Source organism: Rhinoraja longicauda, chromosome 10 (genome assembly GCF_053455715.1).
Source record: "Rhinoraja longicauda isolate Sanriku21f chromosome 10, sRhiLon1.1, whole genome shotgun sequence".
NCBI classification, from domain to species: domain Eukaryota; kingdom Metazoa; phylum Chordata; class Chondrichthyes; order Rajiformes; family Arhynchobatidae; genus Rhinoraja; species Rhinoraja longicauda.
The window spans coordinates 62,031,631-62,057,485 of NC_135962.1; the positions used below are offsets into that span (position 1 = coordinate 62,031,631).

The 25,855-nt window shown below is 45.5% G+C and overlaps 1 protein-coding gene across 3 annotated transcripts in view; it reads left to right on the forward strand.

Annotated features, from left to right (window-relative positions):
• syne3 (spectrin repeat containing, nuclear envelope family member 3) overlaps positions 1–25,855 on the forward strand; it is a 73,674-nt gene that overhangs the window by 42,663 nt on the left and 5,156 nt on the right. For all 3 annotated transcript variants that reach the window (XM_078406997.1, XM_078406999.1, XM_078406998.1), the window contains 4 exons: positions 724–906; positions 1,502–1,648; positions 3,565–3,720; positions 6,219–6,254. In XM_078406997.1, the coding sequence (XP_078263123.1) occupies positions 724–906; positions 1,502–1,648; positions 3,565–3,720; positions 6,219–6,254 (522 nt within the window). The remainder of the gene's footprint in view (positions 1–723; positions 907–1,501; positions 1,649–3,564; positions 3,721–6,218; positions 6,255–25,855) is intronic.

Here is a 25,855-nt window from a genome sequence, read left to right on the forward strand (position 1 = left end):
CCTTCTACGCTCCAAATGTGTCCAACCTCCCCTTGTAGCTAAACCAGGCAGCATCCTGGTAAACCTCTTCTCCGTCCTCTCGAAAGCCTCCACATCATTCCCGCAATGGAGTACAGTGCTGCACACAATACTCCAAATGAGGTCTGACCAAATTTTAATAAGGCCTCAACATGACTTTCCGACTTTTATATTCGATGCCCCAATTGGTGAAGGCAGGCCGACCACAAACCTTCATCACTCTATCTCCTTGTGCTGCTACTTTCCAGGAGCAATGGGCTTGAACCCCAAGACCACTCTGTCCATCAATGATGCTATACTTTAATTGGATGCTTTCTTTACCTTCGACCTCTCAAAGTGTAACAGCTCACATTTGCTCAGGTTAAACTTCATCTGCCTTGTCTCTGCTCACATGCCCAACTGATCCTAAACAAGAGACAAAGTGCTGGAGTAACTCAGTGGGTCAGGCAGCATCTCTGGACAACATGGACAGGTGATGTTTCAGGTTGGGACTATTCATCAGACTGCTATATCCTGCTGTTTAACAACCTCCCTCACTATCTGTATTTCATCATTCCATATTTTGTCTGAATGATCTTCAAGATCTGTAATGTAGATTGCAAAAGAGATTGTTTTAAGGATTTGAAGATGTAACGTGCAGAATAAATGTGTAACTGGAGTCGTCTTGTTTGCTGCCACCTGATTGTTGCTTGTTCTCTTTCCCAGACGCACCTGGCCTGCAGCAGTGAGCTGCAGGTGCAGCTCAGCAGGTTTCAGGGCCTCCAGGGGATGATGAGCAGCATTTTCAGCTGTGAGCAGACGGCAGCGTTCGGCACTGAGCTGAGAGAGGCTGTGTGGCAACGAGAGTTCCTCACTGACCTCCTGATAAAGAGGAGGCGACAAGTACAGGTATTAGCACCATCCAACCACACACTTAAACACTTGGCCATCACGGCAGACAACAGTAGATCGGACAGCACCCTAGCTTAAGGAAAGACCATTTAGAAGCTTGATAACAGAGGGGAAGAAGCTGTTCCAGAGTTTGGTGATTCACTGGCCCTTTGCAAACCTCTGTATATTCTGCCGAACAGGAGTTGTGGGACAGAATGAATGACCGGGGTGGGACATCTTTGATTATACAGTCTGCTTTTACAAGGCAGCATGAAGTGTAGATGTAGTCAATGGTGGGTGTTTGATCTGTGAGTGTAACCATGTGAAACTCTGTGGACAGAGTGCAAGGGAGGGGGACTGGCTTGATGGGTTTAGGTAGACGATTTGCTGAATTGTGGACAGAGTGCAAGGGAGGGGGGACTGGCTTGGTGGGTTTAGGTAGACGATTAGCTGAATTGTGGACAGAGTGCAAGGGAGGGGGGACTGGCTTGGTGGGTTTAGGTAGATGATTAGCTGAATGACCCTTTTACTGCTCTACACATGACAATAAAAGACCTTTGAAACCTTAATCACTTGGTGAATCCTGCTCCTGTCTTCGGTTATTTGCTAATAGATGAATAATCAAGACCTTGCTGATCACAAGCTGTTGAAGAACTTTGAAGATTGGCTAAAAACTGAAGATCAGAAACTAATAAACATTTTAGCTGCTCAAAATCCCTGGAACAGCAAGGAGAGGAAGAGCAGGAAGCAAGGTCTGAAGGTCAGTGAAGAATGGCCAGTTGTTTACAAAGCCAGCAACTGTATGAGCTTCGTATTTCATATTTCCATGTGACATTGGCCGGGGGTGAGACAAGGTGGTCAGTGGGGCCGGGGGCGGTCAGTGAGGCCGTGGGCGGTCAGTGAGGCTGGGGGCGGTCAGTGAGGCTGGGGCAGTCAGTGACAAGGTGGTCAGTGATTGTCAGTGAGGCTGGGGGCGGTAGGTGACAGGGCGGTCAGTGAGGCCAAGGTGATCAGTGAGGCCAGGGCGGTCAGTGAGGTTGGGGGTGGTCAGTGATGGTCAGTGAGGTTGGGGGCGGTAGGACAGTGATGGTCAGTGAGGCCGGGGCAGTCAATGACATGCCGGTCAGTAGGGCTGGGGGAAGTCAGTGATGGTCAATGCGGCTGGGGGCGGTAGGTGATAGGGCGGACAGTGATGGTCAGTGAGGCCGGGGCAGTCAATGACAGGGCTGTCAATAAGGCTGAGGCTGGTCACTGCCCACTCTGCTGCCTGACCTGCTGAGTGGAGGGTTGGACAGGTGTGGAGGGTTGGGCAGATATGGTCCCTCGCGGGCAGGTGGGACTAGTGTAGCTGGGACATGTTGGCTGGTGTGGACAAGTTGGGCTGAAGGGCCTGTTTCCACACTATCACAGGGGAGAGCCGGTGGATGTGGTGTACCTCGACTTTCAGAACGCCTTCGACAAGGTCCCACATAGGAGATTAGTGGGCAAAATTAGAGCACATGGTATTGGGGGTAGGGTACTGACATGGATAGAAAATTGGTTGACAGACAGAAAGCAAAGAGTGGGGATAAATGGGTCCGCAGCTATTTACAATATACATTAATGACTTGGTTGAAGGGATTAAAAGTACCATTAACAAATTTGCAGATGATACAAAGCTGGGTGGTAGTGTGAACTGTGAGGAAGATGCTATGAGGTTGCAGGGTGACTTGGACAGGTTGTGTGAGCGGGCGGATGCATGGCAGATGCAGTTTAATGTGGGTAAGTGTGAGGTTATCCACTTTGGTGGTAAGAATAGAAAGGCAGATTATTATCTGAATGGTGTCAAGGGGACGTACAACGAGATCTGGGTGTCCTAGTGCATCAGTCACTAAAAGGAAGCATGCAGGTACAGCAGGCAGTGAAGAAAGCCAATGGAATGTTGGCCTTCATAACAAGAGGAGTTGAGTATAGGAACAAAGAGGTCCTTCTGCAGTTGTACAGGGTCCTAGTGAGACGGCACCTGGAGTACTGTGTGCAGTTTTGGTCTCCAAATTTGAGAAAGGATATTCGTGCTATTGAGGGCGTGCAGCGTAGGTTTACTAGGTTAATTCCTGGAATGGCGGGACTGTCATATATTGAAAGACTGGAGCGACTAGGTTTGTATACACTGGAATTTAGAAGGATGAAAGGGGATCTTATCGAAACATATAAGATTATTAAGGGGTTGGACACGTTAGAGGCAGGAAACATGTTCCCAGTGTTGGGGGAAGTCCAGAACCAGGGGCCACAGTTTAAGAATAAGGGGTAGGCCATTTAGAACGGAGATGAGGGAATAAGAGTTGTGAATCTGTGGAATTCTCTGCCTCAGAAGGCAGTGGAGGCCAATTCTCTGAATGCATTTAAGAGAGAGCTAAATAGAGTTCTTAAGGATAGCGGAGTGAGGGGGTATGGGGAGAAGGCAGGAACGGGGTACTGATTGAGAATGATCAGCCATGATCACATTGAATGGTGGTGCTGGCTCGTAGGGCCGAATGGCCTCCTCCTGCACCTATTGTCTATGACAGAGTGCTCCCAGCAGTTGCTGTCTGTACTGTGAGCTGCCAGTAAAGGCTGGGGCTGTCACTGCTGCCTGTGGGTGTGCAGAGCAGTGAAAGCTTGGAACCTTTTCTCAAGTGAATGACGCCTCATTTCCAGGTGCTGAACAGTCATGTCCCTCATGGTCAGAAGATGTTTGAAGAGCTGATCAGTGCAGAGTATGCCGGTGTGAATGAAGAAGTGAAACAGCTGGAAGATTTGCGATATCGCTGGATCTTGTACAAGGCGAAGCTGTGTGAGGCGGGAGAACACCTGGTACGTCCTGGCGCACGGCGCACAGAAAATCCACCAATTTCACTCTCAAAATGCTTCATTGGTTTTGGTTTCTTTCACGTTATGCTGTTTCGAACCTTAACCACTGGAGTTATATATCGATCATAGTCATACAGCACAGATACAGGCCCTTTGGCCATGCTTGTCCATGCTGACCAATATCCCCATCTAAACACGTCCCATTTGCTTCCGTTTGACTCTGTCCCACAAAATCTTTCTTATCCATGTACCTGCCCAAACATCTTGTAAATGATGATATAGTAACTGCCTCAACTACTGGCACCTCGTTCCACATACTCACCAGCCTCAGGTTTCTATTCAATCTTGCCCCTCTCACCTCAAACATACGTCATCTGTTCTTGATTCCTCTACCCTGGGTCAAACCTACATTCACCCTATCCATTCACCCTGCCCAAAGTATTCCTCTGGATCAGCCCCTTGTACCTGGCAACATCCTCGTAAATCTTCTCTGCACTCTTTCCAGTTCAGTTACATCATGACTAAAACTGAACACACTATTCCAAATGTGTTCTCATCAATAGGTGCTGGGCCTCCTCCACTGTCAGAGTGAGGCCCAGCACAAATTGGAAGAACAGCACCTCATATTTCGCTTGGGTAGTTTACACCCCAGCAGTATGAACATTGACTTCTCTAACTTCAGGTCGTCCCTGTTTCCCCTCTCTATCTCCTCCCCCTTCCCAGTTCTCCCACAAGTCTTCCTGTCTCTAACTACATCCTGTCTTTGTCCCGCCCCCTCCCCTGACATCAGTCTGAAGGAGAGTCTCGACCTGAAAAGTCATCCATTCCTTCTCTCCCGAGATGCTGCCTGACCCGCTGAGTTAATCCAGCATTTTGTGTCCACCTGTGTTCTCATCAATGTTTTGTACAACTGTAACATTACATTCCAACCTCCATACTGAATACCCTGACTGATGAAGATTAAAGTACCAACAGCCTACTTTACTATCCTATCTACCTGTGACACTGGTTTCAGGATACCATATACCTGTTCTCAAACCATGTACCTGTGCTCCAAGGCACTTCCCAGGATCCTGCCAGTCACAATGAAAGTCCTACCTTGACTTTCCAAAATGAAACTCCACACACTTATCTACATTAAATTCCATTTGCCATTCCTCAGGCTACTTGCCCAGCTGGTTAATATCCCACTGTCATTTTTGATGACCATCCTTGCTCTCTCTAATACCACCGACTTTAATGTCAGATTCCAGCTCTACATTGGAGTACAAGATCATGAGGGACATGGATATAAGTGAATGCTCAAGGCTTTCTCCCAAGGCAGAGGATTCTAAAACCAAAGGGCAGAGATGCCAAGTGAGAGGGGAGACATTTAAGAGGGACCTCGGGGGGAACCTTTTGCTGAGTGTAATCCGTATCTGGAATGAGCTGCCAGAGGAAGCAGATCCAATGATGACTTTCAAACGATATTTGGACAGATATTTGGATAGGAAGAATTGAGTGGGCTGTGGGCCAAATGCAGGCAAGTGGGACTAGACCATAATGACATCTTAGTCAGAGTGGACAGGTTGGGCCGAAGGACCTGTTTCAGTACGATACAGCTCTTTGACTCTCGCGTAGTCCCAATATGATGTTCTTGTATGTCAGTGAATAATTTGGTATGTTTTATCCAGCTTCCCTAAAACGATACGATAGAACTTTATTTATCCCTGAAGCGAAATTGGTCTGCCAACAGTGATAGAACACAAGATCCATGAAATTAAAGTGATGAGTGGAAGGTCCAGGATTGGGGATGTGCAAAGATTGGGAAAGGGGAAGGGGGAGTCAATCTATCACAGACAGAAAGAAGGGGGAAGAGTTGTACAGTTTGATAGCCACAGGGCAAAAGGAGCTCCTGTGGTGTTCTGTCCTGCATCTTGGTGGAACCAGTCTGTTGCTGAAGGTGCTCCTCAGGTTGACTAGTGTGTCATGGAGGGGGTGAGCTGTATTGTCCAAGATGCCCTGCAGTTTGAAGAGCATCCTCCCCTCCAAGACCACCTCCCATGAATCCAACTCCACCCCCAGGACGGAGCCAACCTTCCTGATGAGCTTGTTGATTCTGTTGGTGTCCGCGCCCTTCGCCCTGCTGCCCCAGCACACGACTGTGTAGAAGATGGCATTGGCCACCACCTATTGATAGAACATCTGCAGCATCTTGCTGCAGAATGTTGAAAGCAGAGCATCCTCTGAAAGTCCAGAAAGATCCATTAAGGTATCTGTTTGCATAGAAGCGAATGAAGGTTGTTGCAACTTTTAACAGAACAATCAATGCAGTTATTCCCTGTTATTATGTTGGAACGAAATAATTGAGAGGAAGATTGTCTTGTTGTCGTTGCTCATTTCCCCGTTGCGTCAGAGATTGCAGTAACTCGGTAATTGCAACGTTGCCCCCACTACTTCTTCACTGCACTGACTATCTGCTGCTGTTTCACCTTCTCCTTCACTTGTGATTGTTTCTGCAGATTCAAAGCCAAAATGAAGTTGATGAATTTAGAAAGGTAATTACATTTCTTTAAATCTGTGTTTGATTTGAATAGGTTTTTTTTCTTTCTGTTTCCTGTGAGCAAAAGTGTTTAAGGGGCGACCTGATCGAGATAGACAAAGTTATGAATGGAATAGGTAGGGTAGCCAGTGAGAAACATTACCTGGACACAGTGAACTTATGTTGGTGTGTTTGCACTGATGTGGTGATCCAGAAAACGCATCAGAGCATTTACTTTCAAGGTGTCCTCAGATTGTCCAAAAAAATTCTCTTGAATTCCTTCTCTCCAGAGATGCTGCCTGTCCCGCTGAGTTACTCCAGCATTTTGTGTCTATCTAAGATTCTCATGAACTTCTATGTGTTCTCAGCCCCCTTCTATACTCTTTATATACTCATGACTGTGCAGCCAAACACCAATCCAACTCGAATTCGCAGACGACACCTCCACAGTGGACAGAATATAAAATAATGATGAAATGGAAGGAGATTGAGAACCTCATAACCTTGTGCCAAGACAACAACCTCTCCCTCAATGTCAACAAGACAAAGGAAATTGTGATCGACGTCAGGAAGTGAAGCGCTGCACACACCGTGATTTACATTGATGGCACCAAAGTAGAGCTGGTTGAAAGCTTCTCATTCTTAGCAATAAATATCACCAGCAGTTTGTCCTGGACCAGCACATCAGAGCAATGGCCGTGACAGCACACCAACGCCTCTACTTCCTTAGTAGGATGAGGACGTTTGGCATATCCCCAACAGTTTTCACCAACTTCTACAGATGTACTGCAGAAAGCATTTTATCGGGAAGCATCGCAGCATGGTTTTGGAACAGCTGCATCCAAGAACGCTAGAAATTGTGTAGTTGTGGACGTAGCCCTCAGCATCACGCAAACCAACCTCCCTTCCATTGACTCCATCTTCACTTCAAGCTGCCTTGGCAAGTCCATCAACATAATGAAAGTCCAGTCACTCCGCCCGTTTCCCATCAGCCATGAGGAACAGAAGTTTGAAAACCCACACCTCCAGATTCAGGGACAGTTTCTTCCCAGGTGTTGACAGGTAACTGAACCGTCCTCTCACGAACTAGAGAGCGGTCCTGACCTCCCATCTAACTCATTGGAGACCTTTGAACTATTTTTAATCGGGCTTTACTGGACTTTATCTTGCACTAAACATTATACACTTATCCTGTATCTGCACACTGGACGGCTTGATTGTAATTACGTATAATCTTTTCGGGTCTGGACAACACGCATCAAAAAACTTTTCATTGTACCTCGGTACATGTGACAATAATAAACTAATCTAAGCTAAAATTCCTGGCAGTGCTGCCATATACTCTTACCCTAACATACGGTTATTCCAAAAAATGTGCTTTAATGTTCTTTTGTGCATGAATCCTTGACTTCCTGAACTACAGACTATAATTGGTGAGGATGACACTACCCTGATTGGCCTGATCCAGGATGGGAAGGAAACTGCCTACAGACGGGAAGTGACACAGCTGGCGTCCTGGTGCCATCGCAACAACCTGGAGCTCAATGTTCTTAAGACAGTGGAACTAATTGTAGACTTTCGAAGAGCTCCCCCTCCCCTCCCCCCACTCACCATCAACAACACCACAGTCACATCTGTGGAGTCATTTAAGTTCCTCGGAACCATCATCTCCAGGGACCTTAAATGGGGGGCCACCATCGACTCCACAGTCAAAAAGGTCCAACAGAGGATGTACTTCCTGCGGCAACTGAGGAAACACAATCTGCCACAGGCAATGATGGTCCAATTCTATACTGCTATACTTTGAAGCTCTTTCCCTCTGGAAGGCGACTCCGGGCTGTCAAAGCAGCCACAGCCAGACATAAAAATTGTTTTTTTCTGACTCAATAACCAAAGTCTGTAGTTTCTTTTTTGCTCTGGTTTATTTTCACCCACGTGTTTAGACCGCAATGGTGTATCCTTATTGTTTTGATGTGTTTATGCTTTATTCTTAATTGTTAACTGTATGTTTGTGTTGTCATTTGTGAGTGGAGCACCAAGGCACATTCCTTGTATATACACATACACGACCAATACATTTATTCGTTCATTCATTCATTAGGCAACCAAACATCCTCCAAAAAAGTACTCAGCACTCGAGTCCTTCACTCTGCTCTCTGCAGTCAAGGCTGTGCAGTCAAATTCTGCTCTAACTCCATTTGCAGGTGGGACCACTGTCATGGGCAGAATCCTGAACACTGACAAAACGGAGTAAAGAAACATAGACAATAGGTGCAGGAGGAGGCCATTCAGTCTTTCCAACCAGCACCGCCATTCAGTATGATCACGGCTGATCATGTAAAATCTGTATCCCGTCCCTGCTTTATCCCCATATCAATAGACAATAGATGCAGGAGGAGGTCATTTGGCCCTTCAAGCCAGCACCACCATTCAATGTGATCATGGCTGATCATTCTCAATCAGTACCCCGTTCCTGCCTTCTCCCCATACCCCCTGACTCAGCTATCCTTAAGAGCTGTATCTAGCTCTCTCTTGAATGCATTCAGAGAATTGGCCTCCACTGCCTTCTGAGGCAATGAATTCCACAGATGTACAACTCTGACTGAATTTTTTTTTCCTCATCTCTGTTCTAAATGGCCAACCCCATATTCTTAAACTGTTCTGGACTCCCCCAACATTGGGAACATGTTTCCTGCCTCTAACGTGTCCAACCACTTAATAATCTTATATGTTTCAATAAGAACCCCTCTCATCCTTCTAAATTCCAGTGTATACAAGCCTAGTCGCTCCACTCATTCAACATACGATGGTCCCGCCATTCTCGGAATTAACCTAGTAAACCTACGCTGCACGCCCTCAATAGCAAGAATATCCTTCCTCAAATTTGGAGACCAAAACTGCACACAGTACTCCAGGTGCGGTCTCACTAGGGCCCTGTACAACTGTAGAAGGACCTCTTTGCTCCTATACTCAACTCCTCTTGTTATGAAGGCCAACATTCCATTGGCTTTCTTCACTGCCTGCTGTACTTCAAGTCAAGTCAAGTCAAGTCAAATTTATTTGTCACATACACATACTCGATGTGCAGTGAAATGAAAGTGGCAATGCCTGCGGGTTGTGCACAAAAATAATTACAGTTACAGCATATAAATAAAGTTAATAAGTTACTAAACATAGCACAAAAAGTGTCGACAAAAATTTAGTCTCTGGGGTTATCAAAGTTGACAGTCCTGATGGCCTGTGGGAAGAAGCTCCGTCTCATCCTCTCCGTTTTCACAGCGTGACAGCGGAGGCGTTTGCCTGACCGTAGCATCTGGAACAGTCCGTTACTGGGGTGGCAGGGGTCCCTCATGATCTTGCTTGCTCTGGATCTGCACCTCCTGATGTATAGGTCCTGCAGGGGGACGAGTGTAGTTCCCATGGTGCGTTCTGCCGAACGCACTACTCTCTGCAGGGCCATCCTGTCCTGGGCAGAGCTGTTCCCAAACCAGACTGTAATGTTGCCGAACAGGATGCTCTCTACAGCCCCAGAGTAGAAGCAATGAAGGATCCTCAGCGACACTCTGAATTTCCTCAGTTGTCTAAGGTGGTAAAGGCGCTTCCTTTCAGTGACTGATGCATTAGAACACCCAGATCTCGTTGTACCTCCCCTCTTCCTAACTTGACACCATTCAGATAATACTCTGCCTTCCTATTCTTACCACCAAAGTGGATAACCTCACACTTATCCACATTAAACTGCATCTGCCATGCATCCGCCCACTCACACAACCTGTCCAAGTCACCCTGCAACCTCATAGCATCTTCCTCACAGTTCACACTGCCACCCAGCTTTGTATCATCTGCAAATTTGCTATGTTACTTTTAATCCCTTCATCCAAGTCATTAATGTATATTGTAAAAAGCTGCTGTCCCAGCACCGAGCCTTGCGATATCCCACTAGTCACTGCCTGCCATTCTGAAAGGGACCCATTTATCCCCACTCTTTGCTTTCTGTCTGTCAACCAATTTTCTATCCATGTCAGTACCCTACCCCCAATACCATGTTCTCTAATTTTGCCCACTAATCTCCCTTGTGGGACCTTGTCAAAGGCTTTCTGAAAGTCCAGGTACACCACATCCACCGGGCTCTCCCCTGTCCATTTTCCTAGTTACATCCTCAAAAAATTCCAGAAGATTAGTCAAGCATGATTTCCCCTTCGTAAATCCATGCTGACCCGGAACGATCCTGTTACTGCTATCCAAATGCTCCGCAATTTCGTCTTTTATAATTGACTCCAGCATCTTCCCCACCACTGATGTCAGACTAACTAGTCTATAATTTCCTGTTTTGTCTCTCCCTCCTTTCTTAAAAAGGTGGGATAACATTAGCTACCCTCCAATCCACAGGAACTGATCCTGAATCTATAGAACATTGGAAAATGATCGCCAATGCGTCCATGATTTCTAGAGCCACCTGGGATGCAGACCATCAGGCCCTGGGGATTTATCAGCCTTCAGTCCCATCAGTCTACCCAACACCATTTCCTGCCTAATGTGAATCTCCTTCAGTTCCTCCGTCACCCTAGGATCTCTGGCCACTAGAACATCTGGGAGATTTGTTGCATCTTCCTTAGTGAAGACAGATCCAAAGTACCGGTTCAACTCGTCTGCCATTTCCTTGTTCCCCATAATAAATTTCCCTGCTTCTGTCTTCAAGGGACCCACATTTGCCTTAACTATTTTTTTCCTCGTCACATACATAAAAAAGCTTTTACTATCCTCCTTTATATTATTGGCCAGCTTACCCTCGTACCTCGTCTTTTCTCCCCGTATTGCCTTTTTAGTCATCTTCTCTTGCTCTTTAAAAGAGTCCCAATCCTCTGTCTTCCCACTCTTCTTTGCTTTGTTGTACTTCTTCTCTTTTATTTTTATGCTGTCCTTGACTTCCATTGTCAGCCACGGGTGCCTCTTACTCCCCTTAGAATCTTTCCTCCTCTTTGGGATGAATTGATCCTGCAACTTCTGCATTATTCCCAGGAATACCTGCCATTGCTGTTCCAATAGACAATAGGAGCAGGAGTAGGCCATTTGGCCCTTCGAGCCAGCACCATCATTCAATGTGATCATGGCTGATCATTCTCAATCAGTACCCCCGTTCCTGCCTTCTCCCCATACTCCCTGACTCTGCTATCCTTAAGAGCTCTATCTAGCTCTCTCTTGAATGTATTCAGAGAATTGGCCTCCACTGCCCTCTTAGGCAGAGAATTCCACAGATTCACAACTCTGACTGAAAAAGTTTTTCCTCATCTTTGTTCTAAATGGCCTACCCCTTATTCTTAAACTGTGGCCCCTGGTTCTGGACTCCCCCAACATTGGGAACATGTTTCCTGCCTCTAATGTGTCCAACCCCTTAATAATCTTATACGTTTCGATAAGATCCCCTCTCATCCTTCTAAATTCCAGTGTATGACAGTCCTGCCATTCCGGGAATTAACCTAGTAAACCTACGCTGCACGCCATCAATAGGAGGAATATCCTTCCTCAAATTTGGAGACCAAAACTGCACACAGTACTCCAGGTGCGGTCTCACTGGGGCCATGTACAACTGCAGAAGGACCTCCCTGCTAGGGTCTCCTTCCAGTCAAACCTGGCCAGCTCATGTCTCTGTAATGCCCTTTGCTATACTGTAATATCCTTTGATTCCTTTAGCCCTAAGAGCTAAATCTAACTCTCTCTTGAAAACATCCATTGAATTGGCCTCCACTGCCTTCTGTGGCAGAGAATTCCACAGATTCACAACTCTGGGTGAAAACGTTTTCCTCATCTCATTCCTGAATGGCCTACCCCTTATTCTTAAACTGTGACCCTTGGTTCTGGGGTTCAACATAGGGGAATATTTTTACTGCATCTGGCCTGTCCAATTCCTTAAGAATTTAATATTTTTCTATAAGATCTCCTCTCATCCTAAATTCCAGGGAATACAAGCCCAGTCGACCAATTATTTCATCATACGTCAGTGCTGCCATCCGGGAATTGACCTGCTGAACCTTTGCTGCACTCAACAACAACAATGTTCTTCCTCAAATTAGGAGACCAAAATTGCACTCAATAGGTCTCACCAGGGCACTGTCCAACTACAGTAGGACGTTTTTGCTCCTATACTCAATCTTCTCGCTCTGAAGGCCAACATACCACGTGCTCTCTTCACTGCCTGCTGTGGCTGCTTACCTACTTTCAGTGACTGATGTACAAGGACACCCAGGTCTTGTTACACCTTCCCTTTGCCTAATCTGACACCATTCAGATAATAATCTGCCTTTTTATTCTTGCCACATTTTACTGTATCTGCCCACTCGCCCAACCTATCCAAGTCATCCTGCAGCCTCATAGCATCCTCCTCGCAGCTCACACTGCCACTCAGCTTTGTGCCATCCACAAAGTTGGAGATGTTTCATTTAATTCCCTCGTTTAAATCGTTAATATATATTGTAAATAACGGGTCCCAGCACCGAGCCTTGCGGCACCCCAATAGTCACTGCCTGCCATTCTGAAAAGAACCCGTTAATTCCTTCTCTTTGCTTCCTGTCTGCCAACGAGTTCACTATCCATGCAAATACCCCATCCCCAATGCCATGTGCTCTAATTTTGCACACTAATCTCTTGTGTAGGACCTTGTCAAAGGCTTTTTGAAAGTCCAGATACACCACATCCACTGGCTCTCCCTTATCCATTCTACTTGTTACATCCTCAAAAAATTCCAGAAGATTAGTCAAGCATGATTTCCCCTTCATAAATCCATGCTGACTTTGACTGATCCTGTCACTGCTTTCCAAATGCGCTGCTATTCCATCTTTAATAATCGACTAGCATCATCCCCACTACCGATGTAAGGCTAACTCGTCTATAATTCCCTGTTTTCTCTCTTAAAAAGTGGGGTTACATTTGCTGCCCTCCAGTCCACAGGAACTGATGCAGAGTTTATAGAACATTGGAAAATGATCACCAATGCATCCACGATTTCTAGGGCCACCTCCTTGAGTACTCTGGGATGCAGACTATCATTTATCTGCCTTCAACGAGACTGAGGGCTCAGTGGCATGGTGTTAAGACAACAGCATCTCTCTCTTTCTCTCTCCCCCTCGATGTCAGCAAGACGAAGGAGCTTATTATTGGCTTCAGAAAGTGAGGTGAAGTACATGCCCCAATCACTATGAATGATACCCAAGTGAAGAAGCTCGCGAGTTTCAAGTTCTATTGGGGTACATCACTTCTTGGTTTAGGAATAGCTCTGCCAAGTCCACAGGAAATTGCAGGACTGTGGATGTAGTCACACAGACCAGCTTCCCCACCTTCAACTCCATCTGCACTTCACACTGCCTGGGAAAGCGGTCACCATGGAAGTGCAGGGAATAGAGTGATGTGGATCATGTACAGGTAGATGAGATCAATCTAACTTAGCATGGTGTTTGGCACAAGTCTAGTGAGTGGGCCGTAGGATGAGATCAATCTAACTTAGCATGGTGTTTGGCACAAGTCTAGTGGGTGGGCCGTAGGATGAGATCAATCTAACTTAGCATGGTGTTTGGCACAAGTCTAGTGGGTGGGCCGTAGGATGAGATCAATGTAACTTAGCATGGTGTTTGGCACAAGTCTAGTGGGTGGGCCGTAGGATGAGATCAATGTAACTTAGCATGGTGTTTGGCACAAGTCTAGTGGGTGGGCCGTAGGATGAGATCAATGTAACTTAGCATGGTGTTTGGCACAAGTCTAGTGGGTGGGCCGTAGGATGAGATCAATGTAACTTAGCATGGTGTTTGGCACAAGTCTAGTGGGTGGGCCGTAGGATGAGAGCAATGTAACTTAGCATGGTGTTTGGCACAAGTCTAGTGGGTGGGCCGTAGGATGAGATCAATCTAACTTAGCATGGTGTTTGGCACAAGTCTAGTGGGTGGGCCGTAGGATGAGATCAATGTAACTTAGCATGGTGTTTGGCACAAGTCTAGTGGGTGGGCCGTAGGATGAGATCAATGTAACTTAGCATGGTGTTTGGCACAAGTCTAGTGGGTGGGCCGTAGGATGAGATCAATGTAACTTAGCATGGTGTTTGGCACAAGTCTAGTGGGTGGGCCGTAGGATGAGATCAATGTAACTTAGCATGGTGTTTGGCACAAGTCTAGTGGGTGGGCCGTAGAATGAGATCAATGTAACTTAGCATGGTGTTTGGCACAAGTCTAGTGGGTGGGCCGTAGGATGAGATCAATGTAACTTAGCATGGTGTTTGGCACAAGTCTAGTGGGTGGGCCGTAGGATCTGTTTTTGTGCTGCATTGTCTGTTCTATAATAATCATAGAGTCATAGTCACACAGCATGGAAATAGGCCCTTCGACCCAACTTGCCTGTACCGACCAACGTGCCCCATCTATGCTAGTCCCACCTGCTTGAATTTGTCCCATAATCACCTCAACCTATCCTATCCATGTACCTGTATAAACGTTAAACCTATTTTAAACATTACAATAGTACTGCCTCAACTACCTCCTCCGGCAGCTCATTCCACCATCGACAATACCATCCATTTTTGTGTCATCTGCAAACTTGCTAATCATGCCATGTACATTCTCATCCAAATAGTTGATATACAGGGTAGATGACAACCAGCAATGGGTCCAGCACCGAACCCTGAGAAACACCACTAGTCAAGAAATCCAATCTGAAAAACAACCTTGCACCATCACCCTCTGCTTCCTTCCATGAAGCCAATTTTCTATCCTTTCAGCTATCTCTCCATGGATCCAATGTGATCTAACCTTCTAGAGCATCCTACCGTGTAAAGACCATTTACACCCCAGCCATATCCTCTGTCCACCCTCTCCAGTTGGGTAGAAGGTACACGATACTTGAAACCACATGCCGCCAGGATCAGGAACAGCTTTACTACTGCTGTCATCGCACAACTGACCGTCCTCCCGTAAGCTGAATGTAGTCCTAATCTTCCAATCTACTTCATAGTAGACAGTCTGCTTTTTCTCTGTAACTGTATAAATGCAATGCTGTCTGAAGAAGGGTCTCGACCCAAAGCATCACCCATCCCTTCTCTCCAGAGATGCTGCCTGTCCCGCTGAGTTGCTCCAGCTTTTTGTGTGTATGATGTAACTCCAGCCGTACTCTGACACTACCTATTGTCCTTGTATGTGGCTTTATTATACTCTTGCATAGTATCATTTGATTTGCCTGGATAGCATTCAAAGAAAGCTTTTCACTCTATCTCAACATTGACCAAAACAAACCAATACTAATATTCAGATACTGCCATTTTACACTTGGCTGTTATTTATTGCTGCATTTAACATAGTACACAGTGCTCTTTCATAGTCTCCGTTCCATTTAACCTTTTGTCTGTAGTTGACCTTCCAAACTGCAAAGCTCACTAGTCTGGATTAAGCTCCATCTGCAATTTCTCTTGCCAATTTTTAACTGATCTTTTCAGCATATTAATGCAACAATGTAAAAAATATACAATAGACATTAATACACTAAATAATGTAGTTAATGATACGAGGTGACCAGCCCCTAGGCCTTGGTTTGGATCCTTGTTAAACAACCCAGGCCAGAGTTCCAGTTAGAAACCCTCCTCTACTATTCTGTCTCCTATTGCCAAGCCAATCTGGTATCCAAATTAGCAAATCTGTATGGATCACATGTGTGCTTCTTCTGTTCCAGTTGTCTTGAGATCTTGTTAAATCCCCTACTGGAGTGTATGTACACAGCATCTACTGCCCTCTGCTCATCATTCACCTTTGTCACTTCCACAAACAAAAACATGAAATTTGCAGGGCAGGACCCACCCCACGCGGTAAAGCTCTCTCAGCTTTTCAGAAGGAAACATGTGGGCATGGGTTCAAAGAGCAAGAAATGAGCACATGAGTTTGAAGAGCAAGAAAGGAGTTTTAAAGGGGATCTGAGGTTTAAATTGTTTTTTTTGGCAAATGTTGATATCTAGCTATTGAGTTGATTCTTGCTATTGAGGGAATGCAGCGTAGGTTCACAAGGTTAATTCCCGGGATGGCAGGACTGTAATATGATGAAAGAATGGAACAACTTGGCTTGTATTCACTGGAATTTGGAATTAAAGGATTGGACAAGCTAGATGCAGGAAACGTGTTCCCAATGTTGGGGGAGTCCAGAACCAGGGGCCACTGTTTAAGAATAAGAGGTAGACCATTTAGAACTGAGATAAGGAAAAACGTTTTCACCCAGAGAGTTGTGAATTTGTGGAATACTCTGCCTCAGAAGGCAATGGAGGCCGATTCATTGAATGCACTCAAAAGATAGATAGAGCTCTTCGGGCTAGCGGAATCAAAGGATATGGGGAGAAGGCAGGAACAGGGTACTATAGACAATAGGTGCAGGAGTAAGCCATTCGGCCCTTCGAGCCAGCACCGCCATTCAATGTGATCATGGCTGATCATCCACAATCAGTACCCCGTTCCTGCCCTCTCCCCATACCCCCTGAGTCCGTTATCATTAAGAGCTCTATCTAACTCTCTTGAAAGCATCCAGAGAATTGGCTCCACTGCCTTCTGAGGCAGAGAATTCCACAGATTTACAACTCTCTGAGTGAAAAAGTGTTTCCTCCTTTCCGTTCTAAATGGCCTACCCCTTCTTCTTAAACTGTGGCCCCCGGTTCTGGACTCCCCCAACATTAGGAACACGTTTCCTGCCTCTAGAGTGTCCAATCCCTTAATAATCTTACATGTTACAATAAGATCCCCTCTCATCCCTATAAATTCCAGTGTATACAAGCCTAGTCGCTCCAGTCTTTCAACATACGACATTCCCGCCATTTCGGGAATTAACCTAGTAAACCTACGCTGCATGCCCTCAGTAGCAAGAATGTCCATCCTCAAATTTGGAGACCAAAACTGCACACAGTACTCCAGGTGCGGTCTCACTAGGGCCCTGTACAACTGCAGAAGAACCTCCTTCCTTCTATACTCAACTCCTCTTGTCATGAGGGCCAACATGCCATTAGCTCTCTTCACTACCTGCTATACCTGCATGATTACTTTCAGTGACTGATGAACAAGGACACCCAGATCTCTTTGTACTTCCCCTTTTCCTAACTTGACATCTTTCGGATAATAATCTGCCTTCCTGTTCTTACCACGAACGTGGATAACCTCACATTTATCCACATTAAACTGCATCAGCCATGCATCCGCCCACTCACACAACCTGTCCAAGTCACCTTGCATCCCCATAGCATCTTCCTCACAGTTCACACTGCCACCCAGCTTTGTGTCATTTGCAAATTTGCTAATGTTACTTTTAATCCCTTCATCTAAGTCATTAATATATATTGTAAATAGCTGCAATCCCAGCGGCAAGCCTTGCGATACCCCACTAGTCACTACCTGCCATTCTGAAAGGTACCTATTTATCCCCACTCTTTGTTTCCTGTCTACCAACCAATTTTCTATCCATGTCAGTACCCTACCCCCAATACCATGTGGTCTACTTTTGCACACTAATCTCCTATGTGGGACCTTATCAAAGGCTTTCTGAAAGTCGGGGTACACTACATCCACTGTCTCTCCCTTGTCCACTTTCCTAGTTACATCCTCAAACAATTCCAGAAGATTAGTCAAGTATGATTTCCCCTTCTTAAATCCATGCTGACTCGGAACGATCCTGTTACTGCTATCCAAATGTTCCGCAATTTCTTCTTTTATAATTGACTTCAGCATCTTTCCCACCACTGATGTCAGCCTAACTGGTCTATAATTTCCTGTTTTCTCTCTCCCTCGTTTCTTAAAAAGTGGGACACCATTAGCTACCCTCCAATCCACAGGAACTGATCCTGAATCTAGAACATTGGAAAATGATCACCAATGCATCCACGATTTCTAGAGCCACTTCCTTAAGTACCCTGGGATGCAGACCATCAGGCCCTGGGGATTTATCAGCCTTCAGTCCCATCAGTCTACCCAACACCATTTCCTGCCTAATGTGAATTTCCTTCAGTTCCTCCGTCACCCTAGGACCTCTGTCCACTAGTACATCTGGGAGATTGTTTGTGTCTTCCTTCGTCAAGACAGATCCAAAGTTCTAGAGCCACTGGTAGACTGGGAAAATCAGGTTGGTAATGGACCCCAGGAAAGAGAGTTTGTGGAGTGTCTCTGAGATGGATTCTTAGAACAGCTTGTACTGGAGCCTACCAGAGAGAAGGCAATTCTGGATTTAGTGTTATGTAATGAACCTGACGGGACTCGAGGTAAATTAGCCATTAGGAGGAAGTGACCACAATATGATAAGTTTTACTCTACAAATTGAGAGGGAGAAGGGAAAATCGGAGATGTCAGTATTACAGTATAGCAAAGGGGATTACAGAGGCATGAGGCAGGAGCTGGCCAGAATTGACTGGAAGGAGGCCCTAGCAGGGAAGACTGTGGAACAGCAATGGCAGGTATTCCTGGGAATAATGCAGAAGTTGCAGGATCAATTTATCCCAAAGAGGAGGAAAGATTCTAAGGGGAGTAAGAGGCACCCGTGGCTGACAAGGGAAGTCAAGGACAGCATAAAAATAAAAGGGAAGAAGTATAACATAGCAAAGCAGAGTGGGAAGCCAGAGGATTGGGACTCTTTTAAAGAGCAACAGAAGATAACTAAAAAGGCAATACGGGGAGAAAAGATGAGGTACGAGGGTAAACTAGCCAATAATATAAAGGAGGATAGTAAAAGCTTTTTTAGGTATGTAAAGAGGAAAAAAATAGTCAAAGCAAATGTGGGTCCTTTGAAGACAGAAGCAGGGGAATTTATTATGGGGAACAATGAAATGGCAGACGAGTTGAACCAGTACTTTGGATCTGTCTTCACTAAGGAGGATACAAACAATCTCCCAGATGTTCTAGTGGCCAGAGATCCTAGGATGACAGAGGAACTGGAGGAAATCCACATTAGGCAGGAAAAAGTTTTGGGTAGACTGATGGGACTCAAGTCTGATAAATCCCCAGGGCCTGATGGTCTGCATCCCAGGGTGGCTCTAGAAATTGTGGACGCATTAGTGATTATTTTCCAATGTTCTATAGATTCCGGGTCAGTTCCTGTGGATTGGAGGGTAGCTAATGTTATCCCACTTTTCAAGAAAGGAGGGAGAGAGAAAACAGGAAATTATAGACCAGTTAGTCTGACATCAATGGTGGGGAAGATGCTGGAGTCAATTATAAAAGACGAAATTGCGGAGCATTTGGATAGCAGTAACAGGATCGTTCCGAGTCAGCATGGATTTACGAAGGAGAAATCATGCTTGACTAATCTACTGGAATTTTTTGAGGATGTAACTAGGAAAATTGACAGGGGAGAGCCGGTGGATGTGGTGTACCTCGACTTTCAGAAAGCCTTCGACAAGGCCCCACATAGGAGATTGGTGGGCAAAATTAGAGCACATGGTATTGGAGATAGGGTACTGACATGGATAGAAAGTTGGTTGGCAGACAGAAAGCAAAGTGGGGATAAATGGGTCCCTTTCAGAATGGCAGGCAGTGACGAGTGGGGTACCGCAAGGCTCGGTGTTGGGACCGCAGCTATTTACAATATACATCAATGACTTGGATGAAGGGATTAAAAGTACCATTAGCAAATTTGCAGATGATACAAAGCTGGGTGGCATTGTGAACTGTGAGGAAGATGCTATGAGGTTGCAGGGTGACTTGGACAGGTTGTGTGAGTGGGCGGATGCTTGGCAGATGCAGTTTAATGTGGATAAGTGTGAGGTTATCCACTTTGGTGGTAAGAATAGGAAGGCAGATTATTATCTGAATGGTGTCAAGTTAGGAAAAGGGGACGTACAACGTGATCTGGGTGTCCTAGTGCATCAGTCACTGAATGGAAGCATGCAGGTACAGCAGGCAGTGAAGAAAGCCAATGGAATGTTGGCCTTCATAACAAGAGGAGTTGAGTATAGGAGCAAAGAGGTCCTTCTGCAGTTGTACAGGGCCCTAGTGAGACCGCACCTGGAGTACTGTGTGCAGTTTTGGTCTCCAAATTTGAGGAAGGATATTCTTACTATTGAGGGTGTGCAGCGTAGGTTTACTAGGTTAATTCCCAGAATGGCGGGACTGTCATATGTTGAAAGACTGGAGCGACTAGGCTTGTACACACTGGAATTTAGAAGGATGAGAGGGGATCTTATCGAAACGTATAAGATTATTAAGGGGTTGGACACATTAGAGGCAGGAAACATGTTCCCAATGTTGGGGGAGTCCAGAACCAGGGGCCACAGTTTAAGAATAAGGGGTAGGCCATTTAGAACAGAGATGAGGAAAAACTTTTTCAGTCAGAGAGTTGTGAATCTGTGGAATTCTCTGCCTCAGACGGCAGTGGAGGCCAATTCTCTGAATGCATTCAAGAGAGAGCTAGATAGAGCTCTTAAGGATAGCGGAGTCAGGGGGTATGGGGAGAAGGCAGGAACGGGGTACTGATTGAGAATGATCAGCCATGATCACATTGAATGGCGGTGCTGGCTCGAAGGGCCGAAGGGCCTCCTCCTGTCTATTGTCTAAAATACCCGTTCAACTCATCTGCCATTTCCTTGTTCCCCATTATAAATTCACCTGCTTCTGTCTTCAAGGGACCCACATTTGTCTTAACTAATTGTTTCCTCTTCACATACCTAAAGAACCTTTTCTATTTTCCTTTATATTATTGGCTAGCTTCCCTTCGTACCTCATCTTTTCTCCCCGTATTGCCTTTTTAGTTATCTTCTGTTACTCTTTAAAAGAGTCCCAATCCTCTGGCTTCCCGCTCATCTTTGCTATGTTGTACTTCTTCTCTTTTTTTTTTATACTGTCCTTGACTTCCCTTGTCAGCCATGGTCGCCTCTTACTCCCCTTGGAATGTTTCTTCCTCTTTGGAATGAACTGATCCTGCCCTTCTGTATTATTCCCAGAAATACCTGCCATTGTTGTTCCACCGTCTTCTCTGCTAGAGTCTCTTTCCAGTCAACTCTGGCCAGCTCCTGCCTCATGCCTCCATAATCCCCCTTGCTCAACTGCAAAACTGACACTTCCAATTTTCCCTTCTCCCTCTCAAATTGTAGATTAAAACATCATATTGTGATCACTACCTCCTACTGGCTCTTTTACCTCGAGTCCCCTTATCAGATCAGGTTGATTACACAACACTAAATCCAGAATTGCCTTTTCCCTGGTAGGCTCCAGTACAAGCTGCTCTAAGAATCCATCTCGGAGGCACTCCACAAACTCCCTTTCTTAGGGTTCATTACCAAGCTGAGTTTCCCAGTCTACCTGCACGTTGAAATCTCCCATAACCACCGTAGCATTACCTTTGCTACATGCCTGTTTTAACTCTTGATTCAACTTGCACCCTATACCCAGGCTACTGTTTGGGGGCCTGTAGATAACTCCCATTAGGGTCTTTTTATCCAAGCAATTCCTCAGTTCTGTCCATACTGATTCTACATCTACTGATTCTATGTCACCCCTCGCAAGGGAGTGAATATCATTCCTTACCAACAGAGCGACCCCACCCTCTCTGCCCACCTGTCTGTTTTTTTGATAGTTCGTATACCCCTGAATATTCAGCTCCCAGCCCTGGTCCTCTTGTAGCCATGTCTCTGTAATTCCCCCAACATCATACTTGCCAACGTCTAACTGAGCCTCAAGCTCATTCACTTTATTTTTTATACTTCACGCATTCAAATACAACACTTTAACTTTGGTATTCACCTCCCCTCTCACACCGGTGACCTTACTCTCTTATCCCTTCTCGAACTTCCCTTTAATTCGGGGGTCTTTTGCAACTTTTCCAGTAATCATTTCCCCTTTAGCTCCATCTTTATATTCCCAATTTGTCAACCCCCCCCCCCCCCACTATTTAGTTTAAACCCACATGTGTAGCACTAGCAAATCTGCCTGCCAGAACGTTGGTCCCCCTCCAGTTAAGGTGTAACACGTCCTTTTTATACAGGTCACCCCTACCCCAGAAGAGATTCCAATGGTCTATAAATCTAAATCCCTGCTCCCTCCACCAGTCCCTCAGCCATACATTCATATCCCTTATCTCCCTGTTCCTGCCCTCACCAGCATGAGGTTCAGGAAGCAATCCAGAGATAACCACCCTAGAAGTCCTGCTTTTCAGTCTTCTTCCTAACTCTTTAAACTCACAGTGCAGAACCTCCTTCCTCTTCCTCCCGACATCGTTTATGCCCAAGTGCACAATTACTTCTGGCTGTTCACCTTCCCTCTCGAGGGTACTGATTGTGGATGATCACATTGAATGACAATGCTGGCTCGCTTACTCCTGCACCTATTTTCTATGTTTCTAGAACATGGAACAATTGCTGGTTTGTGGCTTTTAGACAGACACTTAAATGTGTAGGGTCTGCCCATGTTGGTGCTCCCAAAATGCAACACCTTACATTTCTCTGTGTTAAATCCCATCAACCATTCCTCAGCACACGTAGCCAACTGATCACGGTCCCTCTGCAATTTCTGATATCCATCTTCACTATCTGCAATACCACTCACTTTTGTTCGGTTGCAACTACTAAATGTCAAAGGAAGGACAGGTAGGGAGAGGTTAAGGAGAATGATGACGTTGATGAATTGAAGTGTTCATTTCAACATGAGGAGCATTGTGGGTGTGATGGCAACTTCAGTCCTTTCCAATAAAGTCCTTTCGATTGCCTTACTTCACAGGGAGTGTAGTGATCGATCTTGACGTAGAGCCCCAACAGAGACGTTTTAGTTTAATTAGTCATTTATTGAAGTACTTGTACAGAGCAGGTCTGTAACTCCCCAAGAATTTAACTCTCGGCGCAGGTCTGGTAAGAACCATATCTCGCCATACTCCCTGTGTCTGACCCCTCCCATCTCTGCATTTCCAGATATACTCCTAATTCTGGCTCCTCCCAGTCCATTATGCCTGTATGTGTATTCATTTCACGACAACCAATTATCCAAAAATAATACAGCAAGATACAAGATAATATAATATGCTAAAACAGCTAGTACAAACATAATGGCTCCCACTGTGGGTAAAGCAGATGAATGGGTCATGGATTAGCACTTGGAGATATGATGTTGTGGCCATTATAGAGACTTGGCTGCACAAGGGACAAGTCTGGCAGCTCAACCATCCACGGGTTTTGATGTTTCAATAGACAATAGACAATAGGTGCAGGAGTAGGCCATTCAGCCCTTCGAGCCAGCACCGCCATTCAATGCGATCATGGCTGATCACTCTCAATCAGTACCCCGTTCCTGCCTTCTCCTCATACCCCCTCACTCCGCTATCCTTAAGAGCTCTATCCAGCTCTCTCTTGAAAGCATCCAACGAACTGGCCTCCACTGCCTTCTGAGGCAGAGAATTCCACACCTTCACCACTCTCTGACTGAAAAAGTTCTTCCTCATCTCCGTTCTAAATGGCCTACCCCTTATTCTTAAACTGTGGCCCCTTGTTCTGGACTCCCAACATTGGGAACATGTTTCCTGCCTCTAATGTGTCCAATCCCCTAATTATCTTATATGTTTCAATAAGATCCCCCCTCATCCTTCTAAATTCCAGTGTATACAAGCCTAATTGCTCCAGCCTTTCAACATACGATAGTCCCGCCATTCCGGGAATCAACCTAGTGAACCTATGCTGCACGCCCTCAATAGCAAGAATATCCTTCCTCAAATTTGGAGACCAAAACTGCACACAGTACTCCAGGTGCGGTCTCACCAGGGCCCGGTACAACTGTAGAAGGACCTCTTTGCTCCTATACTCAACTCCTCTTGTTACGAAGGCCAACATTCCATTGGCTTTCTTCACTGCCTGCTGTACCTGCATGCTTCCTTTCAGTGACTGATGCACTAGGACACCCAGATCTCGTTGAACATCCCCTCTTCCTAACTTGACACCATTCAGATAATAATCTGCCTTTCTATTCTTACTTCCAAAGTGAATAACCTCACACTTATCTACATTAAACTGCATCTGCCATGTATCCGCCCACTCACACAACCTGTCCAAGTCACCCTGCAGCCTTATTGCATCTTCCTCACAATTCACACTACCCCCCAGCTTAGTATCATCTGCAAATTTGCTAATGGTACTTTTAATCCCTTCATCTAAGTCATTAATGTATATCGTAAATAGCTGGGGTCCCAGCACCGAACCTTGCGGTACCCCACTGGTCACTGCCTGCCATTCCGAAAGGGACCCATTTATCCCCACTCTTTGCTTTCTGTCTGTCAGCCAATTTTCTATCCATGTCAGTACCCTACCCCCAATACCATGTGCTCTAATTTCGAAGGCTTTCTGAAAGTCGAGGTACACCACATCCACTGACTCTCCCCTGTCAATTTTCCTAGTTACATCCTCAAAAAATTCCAATAGATTTGTCAAGCATGATTTCCCCTTCGTAAATCCATGCTGACTCGGAATGATCCTGTTACTGCTATCCAAATGCTCAGCAATTTCGTCTTTTATAATTGACTCCAGCATCTTCCCCACCACTGATGTCAGACTAACTGGTCTATAATTACCCGTTTTCTCTCTCCCTCCTTTCTTAAAAAGTGGGATAACATTTGCTATCCTCCAATCCACAGGAACTGATCCTGAATCTATAGAACATTGAAAAATGATCTCCAATGCTTCCACTATTTTTAGAGCCACCTCCTTAAGTACCCTGGGATACAGACCATCAGGCCCTGGGGATTTATCAGCCTTCAGTCCCATCAGTCTACCCAAAACCATTTCCTACCTAATGTGGATTTCCTTCAGTTCCTCCATCACCCTAGGTTCTCCGGCCCCTAGAACATTTGGGAGATTGTGTGTATCCTCCTCAGTAAACACAGATCCAAAGTAACGGTTTAACTCGTCTGCCATTTCTTTGTTCCCCATAATAAATTCCCCTGCTTCTGCCTTCAAGGGACCCACATTTGCCTTGACTATTTTTTTCCTCTTTACATACCTAAAAAAGCTTTTACTATCCTCCTTTATATTATTGGCTAGTTTACCCTCGTACCTCATCTTTTCTCCCCGTATTGCCTTTTTAGTTAACTTTTGTTGCTCTTTAAAAGAGTCCCAATCCTCTGTCTTCCCACTCTTCTTTGCTATGTTATACTTCCTCTCCTTAATTTTTATGCTGTCCTTGACTTCCCTCGTCAGCCACATGTGTCTCTTACTCCCCTTAGAGTCTTTCCGCCTCTTTGGGATAAATTGATCCTGCAACCTCTGCATTATTCCCAGGAATACCTGCCATTGCTGTTCTACCGACTTCCCTGCTAGGGCCTCCTTCCAGTCAATTTTGGCCAGCTCCTGCCTCATGCCTCTGTAATCCCCTTTGCTATACTGTAATACCGACACTTCCGATTTTCCCTTCTGCCTTTCCATTTGCAGAGTAAAACTTATCATGTTGTGATCACTGCCTCCTAATGGCTCTTTTACCTCTAGTCCCCTTATCAGATCAGGATCATTACACAACACTAAATCCAGAATTGCCTTCTCCCTGGTAGGCTCCAGTACAAGCTGTTCTAAGAATCCATCTCGAAGGCACTCTACAAACTCAGACGTGAGAGCCAGGCAAAAGCAGTGGAAGAGTTGATCTTGGGGTCCATAACTCTGAA